Genomic DNA, 23,110 nt, shown 5'->3' with positions numbered 1-23,110 from the left:
GTGTGTTTAGGATGGTCAAGGTTTATAATTTAGGAATTTAATGGCCCACAGTAGAGGACAATGTGTCTTATATGTTGTGTTTGCTTTGTGGTAGCTGAAGCCTTAGGAATGGGTACAGTTGGTCAGTGAGAAGCTGGCTTCCAGGGCAACTGGCAGAGGAGACAAGAGTGGTCATAGAAGAGAAGGACACTTGTGGAAATTAGACAAGAGTGATCATAGAGCAGAGGATCTCTTTAGATAGAACCCAAGGAGGAGAAGCAGGTTCAGGAGCTACGGTGAATGGGAACTTTCAATTGGGGAGGAGAGGCAGTAAACAGGAAAATAATGGGTGTGATAGAGTTGGAAACTGGTTTGTATAATTTTTAAGGTGGTTATAGGTTCTATCACCAGTGGTCAGATAGCCATAATAAAGTGGATAACATAAATCAGCCATCAAGAAGCCAACATAGATGTCACAGACTCACTGTACTCTAGCTTCTAAAATAAAGCAAAATGTATATGCTTTATAGAAGTGAATTTTCCCTTCAGAATTACAAGTTCTGTATGTTTTTTTTTTAAATGAGAGTGTCGATAGTTTGATGTTATTCTATTCACAGAAGGTACAGTTTCATTTCCTCACTTTGTATGTAGGAGAATGAAGAATTCAAAAGGCTGAATCCTGTTCTGAAAATAATGATTTGTGGCAGTCAAAAATGAGAGTCATAGAGTCTCTGCTGTGTTGTGGGTAGCCTATATGAAATGTTGAATTCCTCGGAGTTAATGGCATACAGATGAGGGACAACTTAAGTTGATAGCTGAAAAGTTCACTCCTGTGACTTCAGACATCCCTTTACACATTAATTTTGGATGTGTGTTTAGAATCATAAGCTCTTAGCCAGAAGCAGTTTGTTACCTAGTTTAATTACCTTACTTTACAAACTGAGGAAATTGATGCCTGGAGAAACAGAGTGAACCAGTTGGGTAGGAAGTCCCAGAATACAAATGAGAAAATAGAACTTTATTCTTGTTAAATGTTAAATAATTAAATAATGTTAAATAATTCATATGTATAATCTCAACTGTTCTTTGGGGAAAGATATTCTGTGTCTTTAGAATAGAACAAATTAATACTTTTCTAACTTTGAACATGGTGTGTGTTGTAGCAACATCAGTACTCAAAGCCTTTGGTCATCAGTAGTTCCAAGTGAGCGTGATCTTGACTCACTTGTAATAGGGACGGTTGGGTTGGAGTCTGGTGTGCTTCCTTAGACTCCTCTACTCTGTTTGCCTTTCAGGTCTTGTGAACTAAAATCAGGAGAGATTTGTTCCTGGGCACTCAGGGCAGCATGGGGCCACGGAAGAAAAGCGTTAAAATGTGTCCGATGGACAGTGAGGTCCCAGAGGAAACAATAGCAGATGAAATGAAGGACTATATGAATCAGCTGTCACATGAAGTGCTTTGTCATATTTTTAGGTGAGATTTTTATTTGGTTCACTTTTATGTACCTAAAATGTAAAAACTAAGAGCAAACTTGTTTTATAAAGCTTTTGCTTTTCCTTTAGATTTATTTATTTTTACTGTATATGTATTAGTGTTTTGCTGGCATGTCTCTCTGTGTGCTATGTGGCATGTGTGTCTGTGTAGCACATGTGTGCCTGGTGCCCAGGAAATCTGAAGAGATTGTTGGACCCTCTTAAGTCAAACCTGGGTCTTGAAGAACAGCAGGTACTCTAACTGTTGAGCCATTTCCCAGCCTCCAAACAATTTTTAAATTGTATTTTTTACTAAGCTGCATTATTAGAACCATTAATTAATGCAAGAAAGAAAATGTTTTATTTTCTTTTCACTCTTTGTCCTTTCTTTTCGTTCGTTTCTTTGATTCATTATCTTTATCCATACCACTCAGAGACAGAGTGGAGACCCAAGTCAGCATCCTTGGTCCACCAGTCTCTACCTGTGGACCAATGATGGGAGCAGAGGTGTTTTAGGATTCAGTGGAGAAACAGTGCTTTCAAAGCATTCATTACATTGTAAGGCATAGGTATGTGGTTTAATGATCATGTACTCTATTCTCCCCTTTTTACATCACAACGTGTTTTCATAGTTACATGTTGGTCTTTGTTTTCTAGTCTGTTAATGGTACACATGACACGATACTTAGAATTTCCCTTGTCTTACACATGGCTCATTTGTGGGTTTTTTTCTTTCTTCTGTACTTATAATTGTAATTAAATTTCCTAAGCCCCTAGGTTTTCCATTATTTTAGATTTTTTACCTAGAAAAAATTCCTACCTATAAAGTTTTCAGAAGTGTGTTGAATAACTAGTTAAGTTTTATTTGTAGGCTTCTAGAATTTTTCTCTGAGGACTCCTGTGATACTGTAGTGATTCCTTCACGTATCCTTGAGACAAAAAAAAAAGTTGGTCTCCCTTAAAAGAAACCTTTGTTGATGCAAAAATGTACTTACCTACTTTTATAATACGGTTTTTATTAACTTATGAAAAATTAGGTTCCATTATGCTATTTTTCAAATAAATGTTTTTGGTATGCACCATTCCTTTCCTCTCCCCACCCTACTTTCTGTGTGCCCTTTCAACTCTAGATTTTAACCCCATCTATCACAGAAAACCATACATTTCTTCTTAGGGAAAGTTTGATAAACAATAATCTTGATTTATTTTTTAAAGTTACTCAGAGCTTATAAAACTAACTCAGGAAAATACTTTGGATAACAGTAAAAATATTGGAATGGTATAAGACTTGATTTTAAAAGCAAATTCAGTGTTTTTCATTGTATATATAATGTGTAGTCATGTATTGTCTGAAAATTGTTGGAGTTCTAGAGAGTTAATTAGGTTATGGCTAGCAAGAATGGTTTTGGGTGGAAATTTAATTTGATTTTATTCTCTTTATTTAAATTGCTTTGAAGAAGGGCCAGTGGTAGGAAAACAGTACAATGGAAGAATATTCAACATACACACATCGACTTTTCGTAGAATAGCATGGTTCTTTGGAATTAGAGTCAGCTGCGATGTGTTGTGATTGTTACTCTTCCCACCGGACTGGCTGTAGGGATTTTTGTAGCCTTAGCTTTTCTGAGGCAGTTTGACTACTTTTAAAATGGCATGATCATAGCACCTAGCGGATGAGTGAGGAGTCCAGCAGAGAAGGGAAGATGCGCTCAGCTGGACTTGGAAGCTAATTTAGTTAGGGAGCTTGTTACATAGGTGGAGGTGAAGGAACCAGCGAAGGTTGAGGATTCATCTAGGAGATGGTGGCAGCAGAAAGCAGCCCTGCAGCTGGTGCCTCCTTGGCACAGCAGCTGTTAGCTAGAGGACCAGGGACAGGGTGGCGGCGGAGAAGGAAGAAACGGCAAGGGCTGCATGGCAGAAAGAGCGCCAGGCGCATACCTTTGATGCGGTTGTGACAGCACGGTCTCCACTGAGGAGAAGGAAGCTCTCTCCAGTCCCGTGTGTGTGTGTGTGTGTGTGTGTGTGTGTGTGTGTAGGCTTTAGGAGAGAAAGTGAGCATCGCTGCTCTTTAAAGATGCCTGTTGGTGTTACTGGAAACGAGCGAGAAGCAGGCTGGCTGTGAGTTCCAGGAAGGAGCTGAGAAGATTGGGAAGAGAGAGGACATCACAGGAGAGACTCCAACTGCACTGCTGTAACGCAGTGCATATGTGCTTGTGGGCGGAGAGGAAGGCGTTTGAAGGAGCAGGGATGGTTGAGCGGGCTCCGGGACCAGATGCCGGGACAGTGACACCCCATGTGGCTGTGTTCAAGGCTCCATCTCTGTTGTCACCTCTCTTTCCTCGGTGGTGTGCCTTGACACGCGCTGAGCTTTCTTCTGTTCGTCCTCTCTCTTCTTTGCCTCGTTTTTTGCCTTTTTGGATGTTCATTTCTAAATGTTTCTTTTGTCCATGAAAACTTACAGACAAAAGTGTTGCAGGTTTTCTCCGCTATCACATGGAAAGAGCTCGGCACTTTACTTGGGTACTTGAGTATTTGCTGACTTGCCTATATTTACTCAAAAGCCAAATGGGGACTGCAGAGTTGATTCAGTGGTCAAGAGCACTTGTGGCTCTTGCAGAGGGTGCAGATTTGATTCCTAGCACCCATATGGTATCTCACAACCATCTGTAACTCCAGTCCCAGGAGATCCAATACCCTCTTCTGAACTCCAAGGTCACCAGGGTGCATGCTGTGCACATATATACATGCAGGCAAACATTTATACACATAAAATAATAAAATAAATAATCTAAAATGTATAAGCTGAATGACCTTACACACGTTTGCCTTAAAGTGCTGCGGATGTTCCTGATACCTTGCATCATTTGAAGGGTAGGGCATGGTAGAGGGAGAGGAGCTGCATGCATCCTTGATTAATATTTCTTTCCATTACAAAGGTACCTCCCCCTGCAGGATATCATGTGCATGGAATGTCTCTCTCGGAAGCTAAAGGAAGCAGTTACTCTGTACCTGAGAGTTGTCAGAGTTGTGGATCTTTGTGCAGGGCGGTGGTGGGAATATATGCCAAGTGGTAAGTAGAGAGAGCTTCGAGGGACATTTGCACCCTATCAGAATGTAATAAAAATGGTCCCATAGAATGTGATTCCTTTATTTATGTATTTATTTATTTGGTAACCATTTTATGACATGAAAACAGGAGGGACTGTTCGGAGGGAGAGCATGAGTAGGTGTGGTGAAGAAAGGACACATGATGGGGAAATCTATGATATACGTGGATGAATGTGTTGTAAAGAAGTCCTTAGTTTGTATCCTTAGTAAAATAACAATAAAAAGGGCTGCCTTTCGTTTATCAGGAGTCTGTTAATTACTATGCTCTGCTATTGCTACTTATTAGAGCCTTTTAAAATCATGCTTTTAAAAAATAATATTCAGACTATAAGACTTTGAACAGGGATTGAGTCTGAGGCAGACAAACTCATTAACACAAGGAAGTCTTACCAAAAGCACAGAAATGGAAGGTACTGTGTTGCATTCTCCTGGACAGACAGAACAGCTTCATCTAGAGTGCCTTCGAGTAGATGTGGTGCTGTCCTTTGAGGAGTCTTGGAACTTATCCATACACAGTAGTTGCCAACATGTACATTCTTTTTTTTTTTTTTTTTTTTTTTTTTTCGAGACAGGGTTTCTCTGTGTAGCTTTGCACCTTTCCTGGAACTCACTTGGTAGCCCAGGCTGGCCTCGAACTCACAGAGATCCGCCTGCCTCTGCCTCCCGAGTGCTGGGATTAAAGGCGTGCGCCACCACCGCCCGGCTAACATGTACGTTCTTGAAAAGAATGTTGCAATGCCAGGCTAGAACTCAGCTTAACGGAAACGAAACACAGTTGTTTGTAGTTCCTTAGGAAGCAGTATGAAGGGAAAGTGTTCATCTAATTCTAGACAGTGGTGGTTTGTAGTAGGCAGGAAATCAGTCAAGGCAACAAGAGAATAGTTATGTCATTCTGTGTTAGATCTGCTTTACCAGATCTGAAAGCAGGATTCTGGAGGACAGCACAGCTCCTGCGTGCTCCAAGCTTAGCATTAACATCATGGCTCTCACCATATTAGGGAAGAATCTGTGTGCATGTGCATATGGCCAATTTTCAAACTGTAATAAATACCTGAGAGCTCAAAGCTTTTCATTTCTGCAGCGAATATAAAAGAAAATTGAAGCATACAATCTGTAGCCTAGGAGATCACATTAAATGTGTGTAATGTTACACTGGCCTATTCTCTGGAGTTTAAGCCCTGAAGCCTGGTTTTAAGACTGGCTCTCACTGTGTAGCCTTGGCTGGTAGGACTCACTGTATAGATGACTGACCTTAAATTCAGAGATTCAGCTGTGTCTGCCCCAGCTGCTGAGATTAAAAGCATGTGCTACCATGCCTAACCAAAGGCCTGAATCTTGCTAGAAGTACCCCATGGCTCATCATATATGTGATCTCTTTGGAGTCACATCCCATATCAATCAACTTTCCTCCCCATTTATGGTAGTTATAGTCTGTGTAAAAAGAGGCTAACATTTGTAGTGCTCACATTAGATTTTGAATTCTAGCATTGCTAGTTACTTCTTTAGTTTTTCCATTTGTATATGAGGTGATAACCTACTTTATCCATTATGTTGATAAAAAATGAGAAAACATATAAAATAGTTAACTTTTAATGGTTCATCCAGTCAACACTACAAGAGACTTAATAGGACCATTGTATTAATAGAGAGCCAGGACTGTCTGTGGTCATGTCTTATTATTCACTTGGGTATTGAGACAGGTTTGCTTGTGGGCCAGGCTGACGTTAGCCTTGAATTCTTGACCCTTCTGTCTCCTCCTCCCAAGTGCTGAGGGCTGCAGGCTTCACCACCATGCCTGCCTCTTACTATTTACCTTTGTGATTCTATAGTCAGCCACCCCAAATTAGCCCCATACAAATAGAACATTTTTTTTAAATCTTCAGTACTTTGGTTTAGTTGGAAAGTTCATCTTTTGTTATCAGTGAGCAGACTGTTGACATTGTCACATACCTTCCAAGGCTCCAGTAATAGAAAATATGTCATGCCTGTGACTTGTCTCCATATGTTCATCCAATAGCTCCTGCCCATCTCTGTTTGCATCTTGTTAATTCCTGCTACAAGGCACAACTGGTCTCCCAGATACACGGTTTCTCACCATCTCAGCATCTGCTCACATTTGATTGTTCTTGTTTTCTTAGCCAGTTCCTCTGTCTTTTTTTTTTAATCAACTGTCTGAAATAATGGAAAGTAATTTAAACATAGAAGAGGGTGATCGCAAGGAAATGGTTAGAATGGGTTAACTTAGTTTGGGATGGTAATTAGGTGAAATGTTGAATTTCTTAAAAGTGAGGACCGTATCCTCTTTGTACTTTTAGTGTTCTGCAGAACCCTGGAGGTTTTCGGATAGGAGACTGTGTGGTAATGTGATCAGTAGTCCCTTCCCACCCTCTAGTCCATAAAGCCACATTATCTAGGTTAAATATATGTTGTTAGGTGAAGGTTGAAATGCCCTGACAGTACCCAGAACATAAAAGGACACAGTAGATGAACAACTTTAGTTGTGGAGTATGCTAAACATGCAGTGGAATCTTGAGCAAGCAGTAGGTGTGACACATTTTCCATGTAATGAGACTAGCATATCATCTGTCGTGACGCTTATGCAGCTGTAGCATTTGCTTTATAGAACTTTCAAAGGGACCCTTTTCTGTTTGAGTTTTGTTAAATCTTGCAAGTACTTAGTAAATATTTATAAATGAACAATGCCCCTGTTCTAAATGCTTCTGATCTTCTCAGGTTTCACAGATTCCAGTTTCCTTACACTTTTGAAGAAGATGCCAGATGTTGAACAGCTGTATGGCCTTCACCCTAGATATCTCGAGAGGCGAAGAGTGAGGGGCCATGAGGCTTTCAGCATTCCAGGAGTCCTGGAAGCTTTGCAAGCATGCCCAAACTTGGTGGTAAGTGCACCGGGTGGGGCATTTTAACATCAGCTGGTTGATGAACTAGTGGATCAGAGGACCATGAGGCTTACTCACATGCAGACTGCACACTTAACAAACTTTGTCTTAAGTTCTACTGCATGGTCAGCATCTTGTACAGAAAGATACACGTTGGATACGAAATGAAAGCCTTCCTTATGCTTGCCATGGTGCTATTTTCTAGGGTGTAGAAACATCTCATTTGGAGTTGGTAGAATCCATTTGGACATATATGCCGCATGTTCATATTTTGGGGAAATTTCGTAATCGTAACGGAGCATTTCCAATTCCTCCTGAAAATAAACTGAAAATCCCCATAGGAGCCAAAATCCAAACTTTGCATTTAGTTGGTGAGTACCTGCTTTCTGGTTCACTTATCATACATTAAAACACTGTGTAAGTGAATATTCACTGAAACAGGAAATTTTAAGGATCATGTTATTGACTGGTTGTAGAAAAAGTCGTGCTTGTGAGATTTGTATGAAAGCTCAGATTTTCCATTAGCTGAAGATCTCTCAAGGGGAAATGTTGCTTTTCAAGCAGTCTGTTGCCACGTGGAAGGAAGGCAGTTTGGAAGGTTTATTTTTGTGTGATTTTCCAAGAAGCTAGAATCCTGCCCTTACTCTGATTTTGCCTTTTAGAGGAGGAATCTCCAATTCAACTTTCTGAGAGGAGGAATTTTATTTAGTTGTTTTGTTTGTATGTGTTGTGTGTGTGCCATGGTGCACACATGGAGGTTAAAGAACAAGTGTATGTAGTTAGTTCTCTCTTCCCATCTGGACCTTAGGTCACCAAGTCTGCATGGCAAGTGCGTTTACAGCAAGACAAGTGCCTTTCCACTCTAAACCATGGGCTGTGTTTACTCTGCTTCTCACACTCATCCTCGCTACTGAAACTAAGGAACTACACTTTCAAATTTATTTCAATTCCATCTGATTAATGGAGTCGGAATCTTCTATGTAGCTCAGGTTGGCCAGGAGCGCTCTATCCATCTTTGTCTTCCCAGCTCCTGAGTGTTGGCATTACAGGGGCACACCACCATGCCCAGGTAATTTACTTAAATTTAAACAGGCAGACATAGCTAGTGCCTTTAAACCTCAATCTAGAATGTAGATGTAACCAATCGTCTTATTAAAATAAGAAACACAGAGCCAATGTAAAAGAGAAAGGCGAGAGGTCAGAGCTCAGAGATAAAATCTTACCTCCTGCAGTGCTCCTAACTTCCCCTTTTCTATTTTAATAAAAAGAAAAAAGACAAAAGGTTATAACTAACAAAAGAAAAACTATATACAAAAGTACAATAACTATATACAATATATACAAGTAACAAATACCTAAACGATGTCTAGTCCATTTGTATTTGACAAATCAGAGAAAATAATTCCCTTATCTATCCTATTTTAGTAAGTCCAAAATGTATCTAATTCACTTTCTATCCTAATTAATCTTCAACTATAACTAACTAATCTTCAACTCCCTCAGAGACCCAAGAAGGAAATAATATTAGCTAACAAAAATAAAAACAGGAAGTGCACAAAAGCAACTTCCAAAAATTTTGTGAGTTGACAGAAACAGCCAGCTGCCTGGACAGTCACCTGAGGTTTCTCAGCAGTGTTGGGGCATCATCTTCAGCCTATAGGCTTATCGTATCTGACAGACTCATTTGTGAAGTAGGTTGTACACAAGGTCAACAGTTCAACCTCACATTGGATGAGAGCAGTCCATGTACCAGAAACACCTGAATTCCACTAGTGTCATGTCATGATTCAGGATTTTAAATTCTGGAAATTGTTGATGGTTTTTGAATTCAGCTGTCCATTCTTCTTGGCTGTGTATGTATGGCTTCATCTCAGCATCCCCTTCTTCTCCACATCCCTCTATTAAATGCCAGTCCACTATTGAGAGGCGTGAGCTTTCAGTTGTTGTTCCATTGCACAACAGAAGCCATCGGCCCACTGCCTGTTCAGCTGCCTTCTAAGAAAAGGACACTGTACCTTTTCCGGATTGTGAAGGCCACTTCAGGGATGGTGCCATATTGTCCTGGCCTCAGAAGATGCCTTCTGATAAAGCCATAACCACACTTGTTTTGGCAGGAATCGGTAGTCCTTTGTTTCGTGTTCTGTCTGTCCATTTTGTCCTGTTGATTCAAGGATACTTTGTTGTCCAGTGGCTAACTTTTGCCACAATGAAAATTAACTCCATATGCAGTTTCTTCAATGCCCATATTTTCTCTGAAGTAGATTGGTACTGCCAGGAGCCGACATGTCTCAAAAAAGAAAAATTTCTAAGTTATTAAAACATTTTAAATGCCATATTCGGTAGATCTCTGAAGGGTTTGAAGATGACCTGTCTAAAACATATCTGCTCAATTTTTAAAACGTATCTAATATGACTACAATTTCTATTGTAATGTCTATAACTACTAACTTTCATTTCTTTATATCCTAATAGTTGGTAATAATGTAAAGTATTTAAAACTAGTAATTATCTTTTTCTTTTCTTTTCTTTCTTTCTTAAACAAGAACCTTAAATCTAATCTCCTTTGCTTAGCCTTTTTCCTAACCCTTGACAACAACTTGTAACCAACCCCCCTAAACAATGAAAATTATCCCAGACCCAAAACCCATTAAAAAGAACCAAAAAACCACCTGCCCCACACCACTTCTTTGGCAATGTGGGTGTCATATTCTGAGTGTTGGCATTACAGGGGCACACCACCATGCCCAGTTAATTTACTTAAATTTAAACAGGCAGACATAGCTAGTGCCTTTAAACCTCAATCTAGAACATTATAAAACCCTAGATACTTGTTAGAAATTACCATGTTCTTCAGTCTAGAGTCATTAGAGTGAACATTCTGCCTCTTACCTTTTCCTCTAAAAAATGGTGATGGAAGCCGGGCAGTAGTAGCACACACTTTTAATCTCAGCACTCGGGAGGCAGAGGCAGGTGGATCTCTGAGAGTTCGAGGCCAGCCTGGTCTACAGAGTGAGTTCCAGGACAGCAGCCAGGGCTGTTAACACAAAGAAACCCTGTCTTGAGATGAATGAATGAATGAATGAATGAATGAATGAATGAATGAATGAATGAATGAATGTGATGGAGTGGTCTTTTTCAGAAATTCTTTATTTGCATCATTGCGTTGTGCTTTCTCCATGTGCATGCTCTTTAAAATTAATTCACCTTATTTTCAACAAGGGCGGGTATTTTATCAAGTTTAACTTTTCGTCTTTGACTTCGTCTGCTAAGAGACTTTTGAGGGCTCTTTATTAATACTGTCTGACAGTTTTTTTTTTTTATTTTTTTATTTTTATTTTGAGACAGAGTGTTATGTAACTCAAGCTGGCCTCAAACTCATTAGATAGCTAAGGGTGACCCTGAATTATGATCCTCCTGCCTCTATTTCCCAAGTACTTGGATTATGCATACACTAATCCTCAGTTTTATGTGGTGTCGGACAAAGATGAAATCTGGTTAGGTCTTTGTGCATGCTAGGCAAGTACTTTTATCAGCTGAGCCATATCCTCAGCCAAAATATTTTGTTTCATATTTTATTAATATTTTAAGTTTATATTTTACTTTCTAAGTTTATATTTTATTATTAATGTTTGTATTGAATATATGCTATATTCCAAAAATGACTCTAGATATTGGGGATCTTCTGAGGATATAGAAATTTCTAAAATCGGGTTAGATGATCGCAGGAGGACCTGGGGGATGCTATGAGATAGGCTGAAGTCTGTGTGTGTGAGTATAGAAGGACAGTAGAGACCCTCTTCATTGTAATATTGTTGAGTGAGTCTGAGGAAGGATTTGAATATTTGGATTTTTAGGTGGTAAAGAGGTTCTGCTTCTGTAATTTCCAAAGTTTACCATATAACTGTTAGGTGGTACATTTTTATATCTTCACATTCTCCATAGTGCCTGCACCAGTTAACTGCTAATATAAGTATGTGGCAAGTTTCACTGAAATGAATGAACAATGTGATTGACTCTTAGCTTTGTACTGACTGTATGGTGGGAATGTGAAGAAGTACACATTATCCTTTGTTTATACGCTAAATTTGGTGGAAAATAGGACTGAACATCAGATAACTGTCTTTGGATCTCGGTGGCCTTGCCATTGACTCTCATCACAGCCAGCAGTGGTGCCTTTGGTGGACACTGAGTTTAATTGTGGGTTCTTTGCTTCGTGGTCTGAGTTTCTTCATTTGGTCTTATCCCCATTTTTATTTCCCATTTGTTGCCGTATAGTGTGTTTACATAGTCAAAACTAAAGTACACTGCAGTTTGGAGAAGACAGCTTAAGAAGTCATCTATGGAAGTGTTAGTAGGGGCATTCTTCAGAATTATCTTTTAAAGAGCCAACTGGCTTGAAATTCTGTGATTCTGCTTTCTTTAGCTGTTCTTGTTAGCAGTCTTGAGAATAACAGTGGCATCATGTTCATTTTTCAGCTACTGGTTAAGTACCATCCCCATGGACCCTTAGGTTTTTCTCAGGCTTTGTCTAACACACAGGGTTTTGATGGTGGGAGCACATTTCTGAAGCCACCTCTTCCATTTAGGATTCATGAGTTATCAGTCTTTCTTCTTCCACAGCTGCTGACACCTCCCCATTGCATACCCTTCCCCTCTTCCAAATTGAGTTCTCTGTGGATATGATTCATCAGAGGCATAAAAGATCCTTAACATTTTGTGGTATTAAAATAAATAGCTGTCAGATTTTGTTCTCAAAGCCGTGCTGGCTTATTCCACATATTTACAAATGCTCAAGAGTCATATAATTGTGGAAATGACTTCAAGGTGCATCTTGAATGTGTTGTCTACTACAGACCATAATATTAAAACAGCTGGCTTTAGCCGAGAAATTCCTCTTTCTTACGGATGGGGCAGTAGTGGCCAGTGGCGGCCGTGCAGTATTTGTGCCACTCATCTCCATCTTCACAATTGCGCTTTCAGAAACTTACTTTTACTTCGCATCCTATAAGATACGTCTATGAGTTGTGTGTTTTAAATACAGAAATAGATTGGAGGTCCCAGTCTTTATAATATGGTTTCCATAAAAGTTCTTTACTAGCCTGTTTACTTAAACCAAACTTGGTGGATTGTAATTATGTCATAGATCTCCTTGAAGGATAGATTGTCAATTGAAAACTAGACTCTTGGACATACTGTATAGAAAGTGCTGAGTGTTTTTGTCACAATCTGTTCTTTTGTTCAGGGGTCAATGTTCCTGAAATCCCCTGCATCCCGATGCTAAGGCACCTATACATGAAGTGGGTGAGACTCACTAAGCCACAGCCGTTTAAAGATTTCCTTTGCATCAGCTTGAGAACCTTTGTCATGAGGAACTGTGCAGGTAATGCTATATAGTTATGCTTGAATTAAGCATCCGCTGTTCTGAAAATGTCCTGGCAAGCTCTGCATTTGTACTGAAAACATGTTGTTGCTGTCTACATCTGTGAATGAAGCATATCTTTTGTTTTGTGGACAGTAGAAACAAAATCAACCTTAGCGGAAAAACAAAAAAACCATAGACTATCTTGTGTCTTTTCGGCTTATGCATGTTCTTCAGGGTCCACTTTTCCTGACATACCTCTCTTCTCTTTCTTTTTATTGAGTGTAGTATGCCTTACTTTGGTACTTTATATCTTTGACCATTTTATCCTTTTGGAATTATTTATTTGCTGTCTCTCCTTTGGAAATCTTTTAATAGATAAGGCTGTTGCTTTTGGGGGTCTTTCCTAGGGTCCAACACACTACTGGACACAAAGAGATGCTGAAATGATAGACGCTCATTTGAGTGAAGGAAGAAATTTTCCTCTTGAAATTTTTTCCCATTTTTTATTTTGAAATGAAAATTGAGAATTAAGTGTATTTACAAAATATACTGTAGATCTTGACATTGTTTTTGAAAGATTCTTGTGCTCGATAAGTGTATGGTTAGCAGACTAGCCCTTTGACTTAGTAAAGCATGGAGCACTGACAGCCACCAATAGTCTGTTTATCACTTTTTAACACAGAGGGCTTATAGGTTACTCATTTTACTTGCTGGTTTAAAAAATTCATCTTTGAAAAGAATTTATTACATTAAGATTTGCTGTTGTTTACTTTTTCCAGGACCGACAAATTCCTTGAAATATGTGCCCTTGGTAACAGGTCTGGCATCTGCCCGGAACTTGGAACACTTGGAAATGGTTCGAGTTCCTTTCCTAGGTGGTCTCATCCAACATGTGGTTGAAGACAGTTGGAGATCAGGTATTCATGTCCCTTAGTTAGAATGCAGTTTTGAAAATTAGCTTTTATTTCTTTTAGGCTTTATTTAGTAGCCTCTTACCTAAAAAAAAAAAAAAAAAAAAAAAAAAAATGCTTACATAATTGTCTTTGCTTTCTTTATGGTGTGTTTGATGGTGATACATGTCCATGAGCATAGGCTAATATTCTTTGCCTTTTTATGCATGTTAAACCCTGAGAGAAAGAGAAGGGTGATAAGGCTGGTTTTCTGGTTTGTTATTTGTTACTTGGTAACTAGATATTTGAGCCCTTTCTTAGAACTGCTGACCCAATTCCATTGCCCTTTGAGGAGAGATACTCTAGGATGTGGACATCTCAGGCCTCTAAAAGAGCTCAGGCTATGTGATGCTGGTGTGTCTGGTATTTATTATTTAGTGTATAGAAGTTTTCATGTCGGGACCTGGACATTAGATTCATCTGTCAGATGACAAGTCTTGAAAGCAAAAACACTCACTCTTAACATCCCTTAGCTGCAGGTTAGAAGGAACTAACAGAATGCTAACCATTTCACTGCTAAGGAAAAAATTGACCTAGATAATTAGTAACTAAAAGTAGGAATGTAGTTAATATAAATTATTAATAAAGATGGAAAAGAAGGTAAAATGAAAAGAATACTAAAGTGGAAAATCCTCCAGTAACATTGATAACATATAGAAGTGGTTAATACTGCTAAGGCATATTGAAGACATTTTATCACCTAGTCAAGTCTGTGATGAGTTCCCTGCATTGCAGTAAATCCTAGATGGGAATAAGCTCCCTCCAGGTCACCATCATTGCTTTCTTTTTATTTATTTTAATGAGTAAAGAAGATCACAGTGTCCATCCATTAGAGAGAAGGCCTGAAGAGTGGACAGGCATGATCTCAAAAGGCTTGATTAAGAGTGAAAAGGCAATCTGTATGCAGAGTGGAAAGAACTCTTGAGTATAGATTTCTAACAGTTAGCTTCCAGTAAGAATACATAGGAATTCTTGAAATTAAGAAAAAAGCAGGCATTCTAGTTGAAAAAATAGGAAAGGACTAATAACAAAAGCTTTCACATAGGAGTTTATGCATTTGACTGATCAACATGAAAAACAGGATAAAATTTCACAAGACTTAGGACGCACAAATTAAAGCTATAGTGTGACACGACACACAAGCACTGAGATGACTAATATGGAAGACAGTAGTATTGGTCAGGTTGTGCACCAGCAAGACAGTGCTGAGAGTGGAAGTTAATCGAAGCACGTAGAAATGTTGGTAGACATCATCTGCTAACATTGACCATACATATAAGCTTTAAACCCAAGAGAAAAGAATACATGTTACTCAGAAATACATGTGAGATTGTTTATAGAAGCACTGTTGCTAATAGACCCCCAAATGGGATAGCCCAGACACTGATCATCCATAGGATAGATAATTAAAATATGACAGTCACATACTGTTCTGTACAATGCAAAGGAGCAAACTGAGAGCCACCAACAGCAATGTGGATGAGTCACATGGCAGAGTCAAAGTGGCCAGACGCAAAAGTGTATATGCTTGGTGATTTTGTGTTCAAGCAAAATTCATTATCTACACATTGATAATTTTTGTCTGCAGCCCTTACCTTTTGGTATGTAATACACCTTTTAGAAACAAAATATAGGAGAGATGTCTCTGTGGGTAAAGTGTTTGCTACATGAACAAGCTGGACCTGCCCCAATATGCAGGCTTATGTCACACAAGCAACATGCATCTGTAACCCCAGTACTAGGAGGCAGAGTGGATGGCCAGCCCATTGAGCCACAATGGTAAATTCTAGTTTCACTGAGATTTTTGTCTTAAAGCATAAGATGAGGAGAAATAAAGGAATCTCTGGCTACCACATGGCTGTGTGCACTAGTGCTAACACATACACAATTAATTAACTACAACAAAATTTGAAAAGACATGAAAATGAATTGAAGTAGTGCTGTCATATTCCATGATACACTGGAGGTTCAGGATTTGGCCAGGAAACATCAGTCCTTCTTTACTTCTGTCATGGGTTTCCAGCATTTTCTTTGTCTTAAGGCTTGAATTGTCAGATGCTCAAAGTGTGTTTTCAGAATGAGTATCTGTTTGGGGGAAATAGCTACTAGGAATAATTCACCTTGAGGTGATTTGGTTGCAGAAACAAAGCATTTACTTTTATAAACAAGTAATTATTTTTAAGGCATGTATATATAAGTCCTTTACCAAAAGTACTGAGGTAAGAGAAATGCTCATTTTTGTTCTTTTTTTCTTTACCCAGGTGGTTTTAGGAATCTGCACACTATTGTTTTAGGGGCGTGCAAGAATGCCCTTGAAGTGGACCTCGGTTACCTCATCATCACGGCCGCCCGTAGGTGTGTTTTGTCTTCATCTTAGGGTTACTGTTCTAGAATTAGAAGCTTTAGAAAGCTTCGGGGCTAATGTAGCTGTGAATAGTCGTATATAAAATTCGATCATGCTCATTTAGATTTAAAATACAAAGGGACCACTTAAGTAGCAGATGGTTTATCTTCCCGTTTGTCTGATTTTAGAACTGGAGACATTTGAACTGCATTCTAGGGAGGTCAGCCCTAGAAGGGCATATGATAACATTGGGCAGGAGAGCAGTGCCTGAGTGTAGCATCAATAAAAGTTGGTGACCCTCTCTGGAACCATTCCCCATCTGTACTTGGTTTCCCGAACTGTTTAGTTGATGATTAACTTTCTATTCAGAAACCTCTCTTAGCTTTTGCAATGTTGAACCACCATAACTTTTAATGGGTCTTCATATCACTTCATATCACCTTTGCTATTTCCCACCTCTCAGAGGTCTACCTCTACTAACATTTTTATATTTTCCTTGAGTTTCAGCTTATTAAAAGTTGTTTTTACCAGTAGAATGTTAATTATGAATAAAATAAAACAAAGCTGTATAAGTTAGTTTTTTATGTACCACAGAAGTGTATCTTTATTAAAATGAAGCATTAACATTAGCATAAGATATTTTTGTCTGTTGCCAAATATATTCTATAATACTTTTGTTTTTATTACGCTCCCGTGTGTGTGTGTGTGTGTGTGTGTGTGTGTGTGTGTGTGTGTGTGTGTGTGTGTGTGTGAGAGAGAGAGAGAGAGAGAGAGAGAGAGAGAGAGATGTGAAAGTCAGGACAAAACGTTGGGTAGTCAGTTCCTACCTTCCATTATGGGTTCTTGAGGTTTGAACTCGGGTAACTCAGGTCTTTACGGGGCCTGCATAGCAAATGCTCCCCACTGAGCCATCCACCAGCTCGATATTCTCTCCTTGCTCATGCTTAAGGAAGTTCTTAGGGAAGAAATGAAAGGTTCTTGGGCAGGTTCTAGGATTCTTACTATATGGTTTATTGTTACTAATCCCATAGCTATATTGTACTGCCTAATGTAAGGCTGCACTTGAAAAGAGAAATCTCAGGGGCTTTGTTTGGTTGATTTTTGTTTGTTTTTGTCATCGTTTATTTTTTTAATGGAAGGGGGGAAAAGCTCTTAATATCTACAATAACTTTAGTAAAATTATAAACTTGTTTCCAAGCTCTGTTATCAGGAGGAATCTAATTTGGTGTTTTAACATGTTTTTCTGTTTGTAGGTTGCATGAAGTTCGCATCCAGCCTTCTTTAACCAAAGATGGTGTCTTTTCTGCCCTAAAAATGGCAGAATTGGAGTTCCCCCAGTTTGAAACCCTTCATCTGGGATACGTAGACGAGTTCTTGCTGCAGAGTAAGCCATCCTGTTTTCTTCCTGGATTTGCTGTGGAAACATGCTTGATAGACTGAGCTCGGAGTATTGTGTGCCTTTGTTCTCTTGTGTAAGCTAACCTGATGTCTAAGTGCCTGCATGTCCCGGAGCAGAAGTGTCTTATTTAGACTTCGGTTTATTGACTTCCTCTCCCCTGTGGCCTCTTGGGTTAGCATGCTGTTGGGAATGCAGTGGTTAACACTAAGCCAAGAAAATCATTATCTGGGTTTGCAGTTGATTCCACTCCACTGTCCACATTTCTTCTCCACTTCCGCTTCATTTTTTCACAGACTGTCACTCTTAGTTCCATTTGTTGAAGCTTTTGATGGTCTCCTCAGATGAGGTCCCATTCTTTGCTCATATTGTGCATTTCCATGATAAGCCTGCTGAGATTCTGAACTTTGCAGATACTGTGAGCACATAGTGGTTAGTATCCATTTGATGGAAATTGCTGCTGGCTTGATAACATTTGGGTATGCATTTACAATTACGAACTCATCCCTTGGGGTTGAATTTAAGTCAGTCAGATTCATTTTTCAAACTGTTTTCCCATGAGGCATTTGTAAGATAGTGAAGAAAATTTCCACCAACATATTTTTATTTTATTAAGAATTAATTTGGCCGGGCGGTGGTGGCGCACGCCTTGAATCCCAGCACTCGGGAGGCAGAGGCAGGCGGATCTTTGTGAGTTCGAGGCCAGCCTGGTCTACAGAGCGAGATCCAGGAAAGGCGCACAGCTACACAGAGAAACCCTGTCTCAAAACAACAACAACAACAAAAAAAAAAACAAAAAAAAAATTAATTAATTTGTAGCTGGGCGGTGGTGGTGCACGCCTTTAATCCCAGCACTTGGGAAGCAGAGCCAGGTGGATCTCTGTGAGTTTGAGGCCAGCCTAGTCTACACAATGAGATACAGGACAGGCATCAAAACTGCACAGAGAAGCCTTGTTTTGAACACCTCCCCCCCCCAAAAAAAAAAGAATTAATTTGTTTCTCATTTTTGAACATCTTGCACTAGATGGTTTTTTTTTGTTTATTTGTTTCCTTTGGATCTACTTTTCATTGCAGAACATAAAGTTATAAATACTGTGGATCAAGACAGCCTAGGTCAAACCATAGGACAGCCCTGGGCAAAAACAAAACAAAACAAAAAAAAAACACATGACTCCCTTCCTTGTTCATTTCACTGTATGTCACAGCAGTACCAGTTGAGCTTTTGATTATTTCTTTTCTTTCTTCATCGTTGAGGTTCGTTCTCACTAGTATGAGTGCAAGGTTCTTTTTAAAAAATCAGAACACCCATTTCTAGACAATGCTGGAACTGCTTTTAATCTGTGTAGCTTGGAAACTCTCAGGTTTTATCAGCATAGCATTAGGAGGCTAAGAATGCTTTCATAGAAAATGAATTCTTTCCTTGTCCAGCTTTTCTGGTTATGAAAGAGGCTGCTATCCTCTTTTTTTTATAGCATCTGTGTCCAGATGCCCACACCTCAGAATCTGGTCTTTTTAAAAGCCCGTAACTTAGCAGCTTCCCTGCCTTCCAGTGGTCACTTTTAGCTCTACTGAAGGATTGGGTTAAAATCCCCTCACCAGGGATATTCGGGTATTTCCTGTGGCTATACCAGTTACTCTCCTCTGTGTTTCTTCCCCCCCACCACCACACATTTTCAGTAGGATGTAAATACGACTTCACTACCATTAGTTCATACTTGCAAAGCAATTTGTTTCAGTTTTTTCATATTTAATAGGCTCTTGGTGTTGGCCTTTTCACAAGGCAATCCCTTAGACTGTTCAACCTGTCCATATATGGACTCTGCTTCTCCAAAGATTGCTAGGGATTCTGTTTCAGGATAAGTGTTAGGTTCCCTTTGAGAGACCATCTTAAAGTGGGATCAAAACTAGTGAGCTATCTCAATGGGTACAATTTGCCAGGCAAGCATGAGGACCTGAGTTTAGATTCCGAGAACCCACATAAAGCTGGATATGGTAACACACATCTTGGAATCCCTGCTATAATGCCAGCTTTGCTTTGGCAAGGTGGGAGCTGAAGACAGGAGAGTCCCTGGATGTTCTTAGGACAGCTCCCTGGCCCTGCATCAGGGAACAAGAGACCTGTCTTAAATAATGTGGAAGACAAGGACCTAGAGCAGGGATTGAGCACATGAGCACATGGCACACAAGGGTCACTGCTCACTCTTGTTATTCCTCATGGTCTGCCTTTTTAATAATTCACATCTGGAAGCAGGAAAGTGAAGGAGTAGTACCCTCTTGGAAAACCGGAGTCATTTTCTTTGGCAAAATAGATTAATAGAAACATCACCTTTGTCCTCTCTCACTTATTAAAATTGGTAGTACCAGATCCAGGTGATGAATGTACTAAAAAGCTGATGTTGTGTATTAGGAATAAAGATGGCTGGATTCAGTGACCCAAGGAATACTCGGAGAAGGATTCTTTGTTTACATGGATTTGTTATCTCAGAGCTTTATGCGAAGGTGATCAGGATGTAACAGTCAGTAATATAGACTTAAATTTTAGAACTCTAGCGAGAGATGCAATTGAGAATTGCCTGTTGTTAGCTATGAAATTTTATAGGATACTTAAATACCTCCCCTACTTTTCTCTTGAATGGCTCTGAGGAGATGTTGAAAAAAATGATAGATACAGCCAAGTTTGGTGGTACACACCTGTAATCCTTGCATTTTGAATCTGGAGGAAGGATAATCAGGAATTTAAGGTCATCCTTGCTACATTCAAGTTAGACACCACCCTAGGCAACATGAGACTGTCTCAAAAAAAAAAAAAACCAAAAAGATAAATATATTTATAGCAGTCTCTAATACTTGAGGTGTTTATTTAAAAAGTAGTTTTTAACCTTTAGCTGCCCTGTAAGCTAAAAAAAAAAAAAAAGAAGAAGAGAAAAGGGACAGAAATTAATTCCTGGTGATGTCATGAGGATTTTAAGAATCTTGGCTAGTAGAAAAACTTAAGAGTAATGGGTTGCACTAAAGGCCGAACATGCGTTTGTCACTATGTGGACAGCACTTATAAACAGGATGAGTTCAAGATTTCGTTCGTCATACAAGAATAAGCAGTCTTGAAAAAGTCCAAAGAGCAGCAAGGAGGTTGAAGTTTAGGATGGTGTAAGATGACTTCTGCAAGAAAGATCAGCAGGTCCTCAAGTTGCACAGTAATAGAAACTATGAAGTATATGGAAAATAAAGTTGGTAGAAGTTGAGTAGATTGATTGGTTAACACACATTCCAAGCAAAATAATATGCATTGCACTATTGTTCAAAACCAGTTTGACCAAGAGCAACTGAGTTTTTTTAAATTTTTTTGTAGGGTTGTTCAGTTAATTTAAAAGACTATAGGGTATGTGTCTGTGTGTCTGTTGTCTGTGTATGTGTCTCTTAGATCCCTAGTACTACCTTACACACTGATGATACAATTTAATTAACCAAAACATCCTTCAGAGAGCTCTTATGTTTAAGTTAACTGTCCTGGAGAGTGAGAACCAGCTATATGGAGGAGAGAATGATGATATGCAAGAGATGGAGTGTGGTTGCCAGTGGCATGATGTAGGATAACTTAACAACCCCCAAACCCCACCTCAGATTGTGACCTGGCCAGTGGCATGTGTCTGAGTTAGAATCCAATTCTGGGTAGACACCTCTTCACCTATGTTATGGGCTCCAAAGTAAAATCTGATCCTAGTTTTCCATGGTCACACCAGACTTCAAAAACTTGTTCTTTATACCACAAGAGTTCCATTTTTGTGATTTTTCATTGTAAAAAAGTAAAATGTTATAGTTGTATGAACCAATACATCTCTTAAGTTAGTCTTTTTCCTCTTTCTAAACAGTTGAATATTATTTACTTCCTATCAGCTGTCCCTTGACTTTTAACATAAATTTTTGTTTGGATGAGAATGTTCCCATACATTCAGAACACTGACTTTGAACTTGAAGCCAGCTTGCTGATGACCATAGATGGAACAGAACAATTTAATCACACAGAATGATACAGAGTTGGCAACTCTCTGTGACACTGAGACTTTCTTTGAAATTGATTTCTTTCTAGGCAGAATGGCTAATGCAGATTTGGTGAAGTATGGTTTGGCTGACGTGGTAGAAAATCCTGGTATCATCACTGATATAGGAATGAAGGCAGTCAATGAAGTTTTTTCCTGTATCAAATATCTAGCAATTTATAACTGTCCTCATCTACACAACCCATACAATTGGATCTCAGGTACTATAAACTTGGAAATAGCACTATGTTTTCTGGTAGTAAAATATGTCTTTTTATGTGATATTATATTCTTAATGTAGATATTTTATATACATAGATTTTTAGGTGGATTGTTCATACAAGTTTTGAGAACCATTATTCAATGTGAGTTGGAAATATATTCAGTGCCTCTTTCAATTTTTAAAGCTCTTAGCTTAGAAATTTGCACTGTCCCAGTTAGAGATTTAAGTGCCCTGCTCTTCACATGTACTAAGAGTCACTGCCCAGAACCTAGGATATTACTGTTATTTCCTCTGAGAATTTCCTTCTAGGTGCACATCATCTGAAAGGGAAAAATGGGGGCATAGTTTTAAAAGCCTTGCTTATGTGACTCATTAGACACTAAACCTGAAGTGAAAGCTTTTGTTGCCCAGAAGTCCTATTCCGTTTCAACCTCTCCTGCCCATTTCAAACATAGAAGTGACTTTGTACTTGGTGTTTGTCCTTATGGCACAAATTCATCTTCTCCTCTGAAAAAGTAATGCTGCTTGTGTATTTGAAAAGCCTTCTCTGTCTGTATTCATGAGGCTTTAGTAGAGTACCAGTTAGAGGATGAGTTTTGTTTGTGATATCTGCTTTAACCAAACACCCTTGCAAATACCTACTGAACCCTTGACCTCTACTGTCAGAACAGTTGCCAAGGATCTGTACCTCCTTGCAGAACTGCCCTCAGGATTGTTCAGTGCTCTCGAGCCTCTTCTGAGATGGCTTGCCAGAATGGCCATACCTCACCTATCAGTGGCCCAGATGAACCAACGTGTTACTGGAAATTAGGAATTTTAGGATATAGCAGGTATAGCTCACTTTTAAAAAATAACATTTATTGGGTTTTTGGTTTGTTTTTCTTAAATACAGAAGAGTATAAAGAAGAAAACAAAAAATGGCTTATAATCCCATCACTCAGAACTCCTGTTAACACTTAAATTAAAGTAATACATGCACTTGATAAATTTCAGACAGTACAGAAAGGTACAAAATGAAAAGTCTCCTCTTCTCAAGGTAACCATCATCAACAGTTTCTTATATATTCTTCTGGACAAATTATTTTGTGCATATTACAGCCTATACCTATATAGCATTTAAAGTAATTTCTATTCGGAAGAATCTTCCTATGTGTACACTGTCCTGTGCCTACTAGTTTTCATACTAAGTATGTTCAGGAGAGCGCTCCATCTCAGTAAACCTTAGTTCTCCTCATTCTGTCAAAGTAGGTGCATCTGTTTGGCTAAGTGAATGTGCCATGCTTGCTCCCAGTGTCCTGTTGCTGAAAGGCATGTAGGCTAATGAAAGACATTTCCATCAGG

At 39.1% G+C, this 23,110-nt stretch overlaps 1 protein-coding gene across 8 annotated transcripts in view; it reads left to right on the top strand.

Moving 5' to 3' along the window:
* Nucleotides 1-23,110, top strand: part of Fbxo38 (F-box protein 38) — a 48,400-nt gene that overhangs the window by 5,980 nt on the left and 19,310 nt on the right. For all 8 annotated transcript variants that reach the window (XM_006985163.4, XM_076555352.1, XM_006985162.4 and 5 more), the window contains 9 exons: nt 1,275-1,453; nt 4,389-4,522; nt 7,294-7,457; nt 7,663-7,828; nt 12,700-12,837; nt 13,599-13,736; nt 16,031-16,124; nt 17,367-17,497; nt 21,597-21,767. In XM_006985163.4, the coding sequence (XP_006985225.2) occupies nt 1,326-1,453; nt 4,389-4,522; nt 7,294-7,457; nt 7,663-7,828; nt 12,700-12,837; nt 13,599-13,736; nt 16,031-16,124; nt 17,367-17,497; nt 21,597-21,767 (1,264 nt within the window). In that variant the 5' untranslated portion in view covers nt 1,275-1,325. The remainder of the gene's footprint in view (nt 1-1,274; nt 1,454-4,388; nt 4,523-7,293; nt 7,458-7,662; nt 7,829-12,699; nt 12,838-13,598; nt 13,737-16,030; nt 16,125-17,366; nt 17,498-21,596; nt 21,768-23,110) is intronic.

This window comes from Peromyscus maniculatus, chromosome 19 (genome assembly GCF_049852395.1).
Source record: "Peromyscus maniculatus bairdii isolate BWxNUB_F1_BW_parent chromosome 19, HU_Pman_BW_mat_3.1, whole genome shotgun sequence".
Taxonomy (NCBI): Eukaryota; Metazoa; Chordata; class Mammalia; order Rodentia; family Cricetidae; genus Peromyscus; species Peromyscus maniculatus.
This window is presented reverse-complemented; position numbering and strand designations above follow the sequence as displayed.